Here is an 11,745-nt window from a genome sequence, read left to right on the forward strand (position 1 = left end):
CCCCTCTCACCGAACCTCGACAGGGGTAGCATCGGCCGGGAACTCCAGCCAAGACTCAGCCACTCTTCTGCCTGCCGGGCGTCCATAGACCTCAGGCTGTGAAAACAGCCAAAACGCCCACTCAACTGCCATATCTCTGTTATGGCAGTGTGATGTGGCACAATGGAGCAAAGCAATCCCGCAGAAGAGCAATGTCTTATCGACCCAAATCCAGATGTGGTCGGAGTAGGGGTAAGTTCATCTTTCCTTTCCATACTTGCACATTATGTGACTAACCCCCAACAGATCCGCGCGTCGTTATACGTGCTCGCGCTCTCATACCACATCTTCAGCTACGTCTTCAACTCAGCCGAGCTCTCTGGCGCTATTGAATCATCCCTCGGCGTCACCGGCCTTGCCCTTTTCCTGACCGCTGTCATCACGACCGCCACCCAGTCACTCGGGCTCTTCCACGCCCTGTGCGTATTCCACCTGCTTGGCATCGTGGGCCTTTCCGCCCATCCTCGTGGGCGATACCCAGGGGGAGTGGTGCGGAGGGTTGTCTTTATGGCGTTCTACGTGGTGGTCATGACGGGATCCTTGGCATATCTGATCTATGTTTTTGCGACCGCGCCGACATTTGGTGATCAGGTCGAGTGCAACAACACCACGGTGTATGTGCTCTTTGGGGTGAATATCCCCGCAACAAGTCCTGGTCTGCGCTGGACTCTGGTGGCTGCGCTTTCTCTTTTGCTGCTGGGTTTCGGCTGCTGGCTGCTTTTCGTTGGCTGCATCGCTGTTGATGCGATGTTTGGTCGCAAGGTGCCACACGATGTGTTTGGAACGCAGGATGTGAATCTACGGAACAACAAGAGCAAACCGCCGCTGTATCAACTTATCAGCTATTTGACCGGTACCATATACCTGATTGTGATGCTCGAGTTGACTATCCAGCGGAACGCGCTGGCTCCAGGTCTTGAGGAGTGGAGTTTTGGTCAGATTCTCGCCATGACCATGCTGATAGGGCCGCTGATCGAGCTTGCTTCACTTCTGCTGGGGAAGATTGATGGTGTTCATGATCACGACTTGGTTCTGGCGTCTAGAAGGTGAAGAGAGAGCGAAAACCTTGAGTGTCAGGGCAAAGGAGGTCTGTTTATTATTTCATAGTGAGCTAAGGATGTCTTTTACATCCTGTATTCTTTGCTTGGGACAAAGATTTTCATTGTGTAAAATCCCGCTGTTTCACACCAGATGTTACCCAAGTCGTATCCTTCTGGAATCGTGATTTTCTTGGCCACCTTCGCAACAACTGATGGGCCAGAGTATTTATCGTGTCCTTTAACCGGCCCATCAACGCTTTCGAGTTGGGCATATTCTTCGTCGCCAACAAGCCCTTTGATGAAGGCTTCATTGTAGCCTATCTGCTCCATAGCCACAACCCAGAGATTTTCCTTGGTTGATATATTGGCAAGCGAGATGCGTGTGTCCGTCCAGCTATGGTTGACCCGTTCTTGCTGATTGAGGTAAATGTATTCGCACTGGATGTGGAAGTTTGGATAGGCCTTTTCGAGTTCGCAGGTGATAACATACCGAGTCCCGCGGCGGGTTTTTTCCAGGACAGGCTTGGAAAAGGCCATGTGCTGTGGGGGCAAAGCGGTGGTGATAGACGTGGCACCCCTAACCACCGGGGCAGTCGACGGACCTGCTTGCCCTTGACTGCCCGTAGATGTGTTGCTCCCTTCTGGAATGGATGGTTGACTGGGTTGCCTCTTCCATGTTTCTAGCGCCTTCCTTGCAACAGCTGGCGTTCTCGCCATTTCGTAAAGCACCGGGTAACGTGCTGTCTTGATGGCATAGGCCGTTGCTGTTGCCAAATCACTGCGTCAACAAGTTGCAAGTCAAGAACAAGGTAAAGTGAGAGCTGCAAGACATACCTCTATCAGAGCTAAATGTTCGTGAGTAACCACCTCTATGTTCTGAACGACTTTGTTTGTTCCGATTTCTGTCTGCACGGTTTTTTGAGTAGTACAGCAATTGCTGTTGGCCATCTCCTAGCAGACTGGCGTCGTTGTACAAGACAATTCCACTTGTATGACTTCCGATCGGAATAACATTAGAGGAAAGATTTCCCTGGAACCCGACCTGCCCTCCCGTTGAGACATGAGCTGGCACAAGAGCCTGTGGTGCTGGGAGTTGTGGAAGCTCAACATCGGAATCATTATTAAAAGAATCGAAACCGAACCCGGGAGAGGCTAGCATATGAGATGGGACGATGCTAGGGGGTGGATCTAAGAAATAAGCCATGGTGATCGATTTGGGCAGATACTGAGGTGAAGTTGTTGTTGCGGAGTCGAGAAAGTAAAAGCTGGTGTCATTGATGGGGTATGGTAGATGTACTGCCACCCCCCTGTCAATCTGGGGGCGGGGCATCAGCACTGCCACCAAAGGCTGGAGTGGCATGTGGCTTCAAGACATTGTGCATATATTAATACCATCAACTTTTCATCCAAACTTTGGTCATATATCAAGTAATGACACATAATCTCCTTTCAAATAGCTTTGTCTTTGGCTCCAGAAGAATACTTCATGCCATCCTTGACACTTCCAAACAGCATTGCCCACACATCCTGCACCCAGTTTGTTCCAGCTTTCCACGGCCCAATACCAGCAACAAGTGGCATCCTTTTCATTGCAGCCCGTGCATACGTCGAAGTAAGCGTCATCATAGGCCCAGCTGGCATGGAGGCTCTCTTAGACTCGGGGATGTGAGGGGCGGCAGATGAAGCCCCGGTCTTGTCTTGGTGCTTGATAACCTTGATCAGGTTCCTTGTCCGCACGTCCACACCAGGCGTCCAACTGGCAGCGGTGTACCCAGTTAAAAGCCCAGCATTCGGAACGCCCTCAATCATGCACCCATTCCACACATAGCGCTCCCCCATGGTTTCGTTGACAGGCTTCCCATCGACTGTAACAGCCGTGCTTGACAAAACCTCCATGTGCAATCCGGTAGCAGTCACAATAATATCAGCCTCAATCTTCTCGCCGCCAGTCTTGATGATGATGCCGTCACTAGTAACGGTGTCTATGACATCCGTCACAATGCTGACGCCAGGCTTGTGCAGCGCCTTGAAGAAATCGGCACCTGGGCAGAAGCAGAGGCGCTGCTCGAACGGGTTATACCGGGGATTGAAGTGCTTCTCGATCGCAAAACCTTTTGGCAGCTGTGACTTCATGGAGTCGATGACGAACCTGCGTCCGGCATTGGGAAAGTTGAGAACAAACTGGACAAAGATCGTCTCGAAGAACATTCTCTGAAACCAGTTGATGGTCACAGCCCAGCTGCGCGGCATCCATTTAGACAAGGTCTTGACCGTCTTGTCTTTTCTCGGAAGGGCGAGCACATAGGATGGACTGCGTTGTAGCATGGTAACCTGCTTGGCCTTTTCTGCGAGGGAAGGCAGAAGGGTGATGGCTGTGGCGCCGGAGCCGATGACGATGATCCTCTTATCCGCATAGTCGAGGTTCTCGTCCCAAAACTGAGGATGAATCACCTGTCCCTGGAATTTGTCGATCCCGGGGATGGTAGGCGGCAAAACCTTGTCGTAGCTGTAATAGCCACTGCAGGCAAGCAGCCACCACGCCTTGATCTGCTTCTCTTCTGTGGCACCATCCTCGCATGTGATTTCCAGTTGAAGCGTCCACTTTTGCTCTTCGGAACTCCAGTTTGCAGCCTTTACGCGGTGGTGATACCGAATCTTCTTGTCGATGCCTTCAGAAGCAGCGCACTCGGCAATGTACGACTTGATGGCTTTGGCGCCAGCCATGCTCTCCTCATAGGGCCACGGTCGCCATGGGAAGCCATATAATGCCATGGTGCTGTCGCTCCGGATGCCTGGATACTTCCAAAAGTCCCACGTTCCACCCAGAGAATCCCTGGCTTCGAGAATCGCATAACTGTGATTGGGCAGCTGGGTTTGGAGGCGATATGCAGCGTTGATGCCCGTGAGCCCAGCACCAACGATGACAATGTCGAGCTCCTCGACGGCGGTGGTGTTGGCCATGGTGTATCTGCTGATTTTCCGATAAATCCTTTCGAGGATGTCAGTGAACTTTTTCTCCTCAAGTAAATTGGGAATTTCGGAGCCGTTCCTAGAGTTCGGATTCGGGGAGGTTCCGATTCTTCCAGGTTCCGATCATCCCCAATGGACGGGTTATCGCCGAAGAGGTGGAGCGGTGTGGCACGATCTGAGCCAACCACCGCACTCGCTAAAGCTACGCTAACCAAAACGGGGTCCCCCTTGTTCAGCCCTGCTCCCGTCAGGGGGCGAGACATTCTGGTAACGGATATCTCTTGGCGCTATACTACCACCAGAGAATATGGCCTACGAGATGGAGGTAGACCTCGGGCGACGTCTTGTGTGCGGCTTTATTGCCATAGATTGGCGGGTACTACACAGGACGGTTAGATGTGGATTGACATTCACATGCTGTCGGCAGCATGCTGCATCAGTTACACACCGCTTTCTCCCAGACCGTCGCAGTGCTCTTGCTTGTCCGGGTCAATATTATTCTGAATCCCAGGGTATCTTAGCTGAACTGTTTGGACGAAGGAGAGACCTTCCCCACCTCCAGGACAAGATTAACACTAACCTGGCAACCTTTTTGTTTTCTCTCCAAGAGCCCACAGCCTGATCCAACTCTGTTGATGCACCTCGGCATTCGAGACGTTGTTCCGATCGGCTTGTGATCCATGTTCGACATCGGATCGAGAAGGCGGTCTAGACTTGAAAATTTCTGTTGTAGTACATGCGGTATCATCGGGGACAATTCAGAACAAAGTCACCTGACAGGTTGCACGAAGCGGTGGTGGTGGTGGTGGTGTTGCCAACTCTCTCCTAGATGTACGTACCGTTCCCCGCTTGGAGAGAAACAGATAGATTCGTACTTGTCCACACGTTGGGTACCACATGGCTTCAGTTCATGTGCAACAGTAGTCCAGGGGTAGATAGTCGAGAAGTTGGGTCTTGGTACATTGTCTGATTGTCAGACTGGAGCTGGATGCATTTTCAATTAGGGGCCTGGGTCCAGCACGCCAGACCTATACCGCGTGAATCTGGAGGCCTTTTTCCCTAGGCAAGGAAATTGCAGGGCAAGCACGAATCTGCCCTTCCCACACTGGCAAAAGAATTCTTTTGGGTGCCTACAACATTAACTATTTCCTTCCAGCAGCATCAACAGAAACTCCAACATCCCATCTACATATTTTTCATCTGTTGTCTCAAGTGCGCGCATACATCTGGTCCATTGTCTCTCCTCGTCATGCTCACTAAGCAGCATCACTTGAGAACCTTCCAGGCCACTCTGTAAGTATGTTCAACTCCTGTTTCCTTTCCATCTGGACGTCGCTAACACTACGAAAAATACCACAACTCTTCTGTATAACGTCCCCAGAGCTCCGCAACCCTTTCTCGACGTATCATCCGGAACACTAGCACGGATCTCTTCGCTCGAGGAACCGCCAACTTCACGCCCGAGGACATCCCTGGCAGACCAGGCCACACATATCGCCTGACCCTTTGCCCTATCCCGTCGTAAGTATCTGACAAAAGCACCAACACTCTCGTTCTACTGGGCTTCGCTCGGATCGTTCAGCTGATACAATAGCAAGTAGCACGCATTCCTCGCACCTAACTTCCTGTGGTGTCGTCTTCCATAAGACGCCATTCCTCGAATCCTTACTCTTGGGGGTCGGTTCACTCTCCCAACAAAAATGGCCTCCGGCAATTCTTTCTCCGCCGCTGCTTTCGCCCCGTCGCGCGATGTGACTCCTTGCCGACCTCTTCCCCTCGTTGGGGAAGAGGATATCGAGATGGGTCCGATGGTACGTACAATTTCGGTTTCTTAAGACGCCTTCGCGGGGACAATATAAAGTCTATCTACCCATTACACCGCTTCTTCGGATGGATTACTTCCAGCTAAGGAATAATTCATTCTCCCTAGTTTACAAAAGGCTTCCTTTGCTTTTGTTTATTCCTTTACTGTTTGTTTTCTATACAATCTTTGCGGCTTCTAGGTGTATTTAATATTGGTTGATCATCTGAGCTTTCTGCTCTCTTTATCAAGTGGAATCAAACCTGCTCTTTGAAAGTTGGGCTTTCTCATCCGAGCTTTGAGGAGAACCAAGCGGTTTTATTGTCAGTTGCCGGCAACCCTTTTCTGCCTCTTTTGGGTTTATGTTGAGCGGGAGCAAAAGATGCCACGAGCAAGGGAAACGCGTGCTTGTTTCATGGAGACTTGTACTGACTAGACAAGCAACAGAATCGTCGCCAGCGTCTTCGCGAGCAGGTCACCGCTGGCCTCCGCTCCGTTGCAGGGAAGTGCGGTCTTCGAGAAGCCGTCCCACTTTGGGCAGGAAGTCTGCTTTTACTCCGTCGCTTCCTGCGCCTGGGCTGTTGCGGTGAGCTATGTAGTATGGGCTTTGATTCGGTAAGTGCCGTTTCACGTCCTCCCAGCCAGTTCTCACCCATTACAATCTCAGTTTCCAGTTAAACTTGCTAACTAGCTACGTGGATATTATGATGATTGCAGAGACTTTAAGCCCGACCCCGGCGATGTTTGAGTGAGTGGTCGGGGCAGGCCAGCGCCCCACGCAACTGGATTGCGTCCCTCCTTTCGGAGGAGAAGATGATTTAGGAGAAGTAGGCGTGGAACACCGGTCCCTCGAAGAAGTCCAAGAAGAAGAAGACCGAGGAGGGGGCCAGCGCTCCGAGCAACTGGATTGCCTCACTCCCATCGGAGGAAGAGCGGATGAAGATAAGGAGGCACTACGCCAAACAACTGGAATGCGGGGCTCTTCTTCGAGGTGGAACAGACGAAGAAGATCCGCGAGGAAGAGGCATTGCTTGGGCACTCTTTGTGATTATATTTGGTAGAGCAGTTGATCACTGATATTGGTGTCTGCACATTCTAGCAAGCGATCTTTGTCACAACGCTTTTGGTCTTTTGAGGTCCAACTTGCACCCTGACGGATAGCGATCTCCCAGTTTGGGTATTTACTCACCCTATTCACCCTTCCTACTTCCTGTCCCGCATGATTCCCTTCCCAGGTTTCAAATTCTCATTACCAAAGTAGAACACCTGAATTGGCACCGTTGTCCCAAAAGCCCCGGGGCCACGTACCCGCAAGACCACTTTTCCATCCTCCCCAACCGGCCCTTCCTCACCAAACTTGGTAATTTCGCCATTGAAGTCCAACACAAGCTGCACCCAACCACCCTTGGCCGACTCCTCTGGTCCCCCCTTGACAGTGACCTCGATATCAACGCCCGAACCCTCAAGCCAATCTGCTGTCACGATTGTCGGACCCGAAGGCGGTTCCTGGTACCCGTTCGCCGTCAGTGCCCACTCCGGCTTTGCCCCCCGGCAGGGAACACAGCCCGGCGGTCCCCAGTACGAGCTATCCGATGGCATCGCTCCCGTGACGAGGTTGCGGTAGGCCCACCACATCCTTTGAACGCCTGGCCAAGAGACGGTTGGTGGTGGGCCACCGTTGAAGCCAGTTTCTCGCTCCAGCAGTGCGGGGTGTCGCAGGGAGACGTCAGGTGGGAGGTCGTTGGACTGGCGCCTGCTCATCCATCGTCTGGGAGTGGTTGCGTTGGATACATGGGGGACAACGTTGGCCCATCCGGCGGTCCAGTTTCGGCTGTTCCAGTAGAACTCATCAATGGTAATGGACCAGAGCTTGCGTTTGCCATTTTCCAAGACGAGTTGGTCGTGGTACATCCCCCCCATCCAGCCGTTGCTCCCTTGTGTTCTGCTTGTTCCTGTCTGCAGGTTGCGGGTTCGGAGGGTGGCAGAGCGACCATCGTGAGATACGAGAATCACGGGCTGGAGTCGCCAGTGAAAGGGTACAGAGGAGCGGAGGGAGGACATGGAGGGGTTGTAGGTGGTGCTGTTTTGGCGGTAGTAGCGGGATGCACAGGAGAGGGAGATCGCGTCGGGGGTGTAGTACCATCCTATTCCGGGGGATAACTTGTGGCCTCGATCCGAGTGCAACTTGGCAAAGTCTGAGCAGCGAATGTCGTCGATGTAGAAGCCATAGGAGCCGGAGGTGTTTTCGGATTCGTCATAGGCGGAAGAGCGCAAGAGCAGACGGTGAATGTTGGCAAGTCTGTCTCGCGTTTCCTCTTCTGGTTCTTCCCACGCCGGATATCGCTTGTAGAATGGTCGCCATTCTACAGGCCGTCGGTTCTCAGTTGATTGGTAATAGGGGGGTAGGACAGGAGGTGGGTCCAACGAAGAAGCTGGCAAGATACCCCCATCTCCCCAGCCGGCGGCATAATCGGCAAAGAGCAGGCGGTGGTATCCCAGGTCTTGGATCTTCCAAGTGCCGGTATCCAGGTCTTTGACGAGGCTATGGTGGAAAACGCAAAACTGCCATTGACCGGTCTGAGCATTATCATCACCAATCAGGCCAATCTCCAGCCCTCGAGCGACGGCAGTCTTGTGATCTGGACTGACGTTGACAACAGTGCCAAAGATTGGGTGTTCGTTGAGAATGCCATGAGACAGCCCTTCTGGACCCATGCGGTTTAGAACAGACTGGATGCCTGCAGGTCCAGCCAGTGACGTGTTATTTTGGACGGTGATGGTGCCGTTCGAGGTAAAAAGACTGATAACATCCGGCCACATTCGCCTGTCGACATAATACCCCATGCCATGAACAAGATTTCGCACCTCGTCTTCTTCGTTGAGATGGGCAACCCGGTATTCCAGCTCGTCTACGGAAAGGCTAGCGGCGGGTGTTGATCGACGATTCAATGTGCCAGTGCCCTCCTTCGAACGTCTTGCAGTTCTTCCGGCGTGGAGAAGTGTAACGCCAGCCTGGTCGAGGGTGTAGTGGTATGAAACAACGGGGAGCGATCCGTTTAGCCCCAGATTCTTCCACCCTTTCTCGTAGGTACCTGCATAGAGAGGGTAGTACCGCAGTAAGGAAATCTTCCATTTGCCCCCGCTGGAAACATATTCGTTCTCAAAAATCCCACCCTCGATCCTAGTCGCGCCTTTGCCGTTGCCGAGCTTCCTCAGTGCTGTCCACCGGCCTTTTGCAGTGTTGCCGTCGTCCGCAAGCGTTATGACCGGCATGTCGCTCATGAAAACATGGAGAGACCCTGGATTGATCCCGTCCATATCCCCAGCTTCTTGCTGCAGCCAGTTCTCGATGGCCGGGCGCCCCGTGATAGAACTGGCGTCACTTGTAGAAAGAATGTCTCCAGCCCCTTTGCCCCATCGAAGAATCCCATTCTCTGCAAACAGACTCGCCATTCCTTTCCAGCGGCCATGCTGCGCCAATTGGGCATATGTCCGTTGGATGTTCTTGATCTCGCGCACAGATTCGACTCGCAGAAGATCTTGGGTGAGATTCTCGACACTGAGCACGCCAGGGTCGACAGCTAAAGCCATGCCAGCCCAGAGGACCAACGAAATGACGGCGAACTTCATCTTGTGTAACTCGATCTCGGCGGCGCATGAACAGCTTCTGGTTGGAGAAATGGGGGCGCCATGGGTACGGTATTTGACTTCTCTAGATCATCTCCAGCCCTGCAGAACATGTTGAAGTGCCGGATGGTTGGATCGGGAATATACGAGTTTGCTGTACCCCGCGACGGTCTGTAATTGGATGCTGCACCTCCCGAGTGTTATGGCTACGGCGAACCTATGAGTTGGGGCTTCATCGAGGCTTTCCGGCTGAAAAGAAGGGCAGGGCGGTAGCCAACCAGCAAAGGAGGCCGGTCCGATCCGCGTTTTGCCATGCACGTGTAATAACTAACATGCATCTATTGGTGCTATAAGATTGGTAACACAGTTGAGGGGATGGTGGTGATGAAATCGAAATATTAAAGAGACCTGATGGCCATTTGAGACTAGCTAATGATGCAAAGAGGAAGGGAAGCTACGACTGGTGGAGGCATTTCAGCTTCATTCGTCGGTCTGGACTCTGGAGCAAACACTCCTGCCTGCAGTGCTGCCTATCAAAACCAGGGAATGTCCCGTTTTCGAGACAGCACTAGGACTAAACGGATCAGGCGGCCCGAAATTAAAAAAGATCCGATAGGGTACCACCCCGGCGACGGCGTTTGGTGATATTATATCCGACCGACTCGTTCTGCTTTAAATTCGACGTCCCTCCCAGATTTTGTTAACCTCCAACACACGCTCGTTTCTAGCTGTTACACACTCAGTATTACACTCCTTTAGCACCACAGTCACTCTTTATATTTGCTTGACACAATGGTTGTCCCACGCTCCCTCTTCACTCTTTTCGCCAGCGCATCGCTCGCCCTCGCAGGTGTAGCACCGCGTCAGGATGATGCTTCGCCCACTTCGACAGACCCCGAATGCGCGATCGAGAAATTTGAGGCCCTTGCCTCGTCCATTGCTCCCGAAATCACGCCCCCCGCCAAACTCAGAGAATATATGGAGACAGCCGCCGAGATTGTCAGCGCAATTCGCACCATCCGCCCCTCCGACCTTGGCTTGGGCTCGGATGAAGAAGCAGACATGCTTTGCGGCCTGGAATATGGTCCGTACGCCAGTATCAGGCCCACCGATTCCGCGATGCTGAAGGTCATGACGAGTTGGGAGGCGCAACGCTCGAGTGCGCGTGACAAGTGGTCTAGCACTGTGCATAGTCTTGCGACGCATTGCGGAACCATCAACGGACATGCGGCTGGCTATTTGATGAGCATGGTTGCATCCAACTATGAGGAGTGCAGGACCGCTAGGAGCATTTGGCAGGAGCTGACTACTGTCAATCAGAATGCCGCTGCTGCTACTGGCGCGACCAAGACTCCTGGGAATTCCGGCGGCCAGGACGAGACACCAACACAGACGGGAGATGTTACTGCGAACACATCAACATCTACATCTACTGCTGGGGCTTGGAAGGGAATGGAGACTGCTGGTCCGATGGTGGCCGTTGCCGGCATCATTGCCGCGGTCGTTGGACTCTGAGACCTCGAGCGGTCATCTTTTTGCGACTTGCTACTTTGGTCAACACACGATGATCTGTCTTGCGATCTACGGTATAAATAGTATAATACGAAGTCATGTCGCGAATATGTTCTCCGTGATTCGATGAACTGACTCCCGATTTCTCACCAGGCATTTCCTGTTTGCATCTAATCTCGACGACTACCTAGTACAACATCTTCAAGCCATCGGCATCCAGAACTCTGGCTTCATCCAGACCGCCATGCACAACCACCGCCATTGCCGCCCCTGCATCCATCAGCCCTACAGCCAAGCCCGGCAACGGCGGCTACCTGATCTCCGCCATTGATGACTACTCCACCTGCCTCGTCATCTTCATCATCAACAAGGACATTCGCGGCAGGAGCAAGGCCAACAGTGGTGCTTGGGCTGGCATCAACAACCTGCTTTACTGGGTCGATTAGAAGTTCTCGGTTCAACTTCACTCTTTGACATCTCTTGTTTACGAGCATGCCAAGATTAAAGTCAAAAGAAGCCTTGTGATCCTAATGATGGCCCCTGATGCATCATGCAAGGTTGGGTTCAGATCTGCGCCAAGCATTACCCCTGAACACACAAGTCCCAACACAAGACCGCAGGGTGTCATTGGTGATCAAAGCAGCGCTCTAGTCATGATTTCACCTCGGAACCCGGCACCGAGATTCGGCTTCAAAAGCGCCAACTTTTCCCTCCGAGATTCCAATTCTTTTGGGCTTCCATTTTCATCACCCACAG

The 11,745-nt window shown here is 52.5% G+C and overlaps 5 protein-coding genes across 5 annotated transcripts; 2 read left to right on the top strand and 3 right to left on the bottom strand.

The window, feature by feature from the left end:
* The first annotated feature begins 28 nt into the window (after positions 1-28).
* Positions 29-1,129, top strand: QC764_101125 (uncharacterized protein). Its single transcript, XM_062941332.1, has 2 exons — positions 29-231; positions 286-1,129. The coding sequence occupies exons 1-2, from the start codon at positions 163-165 to the stop codon at positions 1,087-1,089; spliced, it is 873 nt and encodes a 290-aa protein (XP_062804173.1). The 5' UTR covers positions 29-162; the 3' UTR covers positions 1,090-1,129.
* A 34-nt stretch (positions 1,130-1,163) lies between these two features.
* Positions 1,164-2,439, bottom strand: QC764_101130 (uncharacterized protein; the record flags this gene model as incomplete). Its single annotated transcript, XM_062941333.1, has 2 exons — positions 1,164-1,843; positions 1,914-2,439. The coding sequence occupies 2 exons, from the start codon at positions 2,437-2,439 to the stop codon at positions 1,164-1,166; spliced, it is 1,206 nt and encodes a 401-aa protein (XP_062804174.1).
* Positions 2,440-2,528: 89 nt separating this feature from the next.
* On the bottom strand, positions 2,529-4,040 carry QC764_101140 (uncharacterized protein; the record flags this gene model as incomplete). Its single annotated transcript, XM_062941334.1, has 1 exon — positions 2,529-4,040. One exon carries the CDS (start codon positions 4,038-4,040, stop codon positions 2,529-2,531), a length of 1,512 nt encoding a protein of 503 aa, XP_062804175.1.
* Positions 4,041-7,053: 3,013 nt separating this feature from the next.
* Positions 7,054-9,480, bottom strand: QC764_101160 (uncharacterized protein; the record flags this gene model as incomplete). Its single annotated transcript, XM_062941335.1, has 1 exon — positions 7,054-9,480. The coding sequence occupies one exon, from the start codon at positions 9,478-9,480 to the stop codon at positions 7,054-7,056; it is 2,427 nt and encodes an 808-aa protein (XP_062804176.1).
* A 789-nt stretch (positions 9,481-10,269) lies between these two features.
* On the top strand, positions 10,270-10,992 carry QC764_101165 (uncharacterized protein; the record flags this gene model as incomplete). The annotated part of the gene is made up of 1 exon (XM_062941336.1): positions 10,270-10,992. One exon carries the CDS (start codon positions 10,270-10,272, stop codon positions 10,990-10,992), a length of 723 nt encoding a protein of 240 aa, XP_062804177.1.
* Between the last annotated feature and the right edge of the window lie 753 nt (positions 10,993-11,745).

The sequence above is a fragment of the Podospora pseudoanserina genome, chromosome 1 (genome assembly GCF_035222485.1).
Source record: "Podospora pseudoanserina strain CBS 124.78 chromosome 1, whole genome shotgun sequence".
Lineage (NCBI taxonomy): Eukaryota > Fungi > Ascomycota > Sordariomycetes > Sordariales > Podosporaceae > Podospora > Podospora pseudoanserina.

Coding starts and splice junctions, on each gene's coding strand:
- QC764_101125 (XM_062941332.1), top strand. CDS start 163: ATGGAGCAAAGCAATCCCGCAGAAGAGCAATGTCTTATCGACCCAAAT. Junction 232..285: donor CAGATGTGGTCGGAGTAGGG/GTAAGTTCATCT, acceptor AACCCCCAACAG/ATCCGCGCGTCGTTATACGT.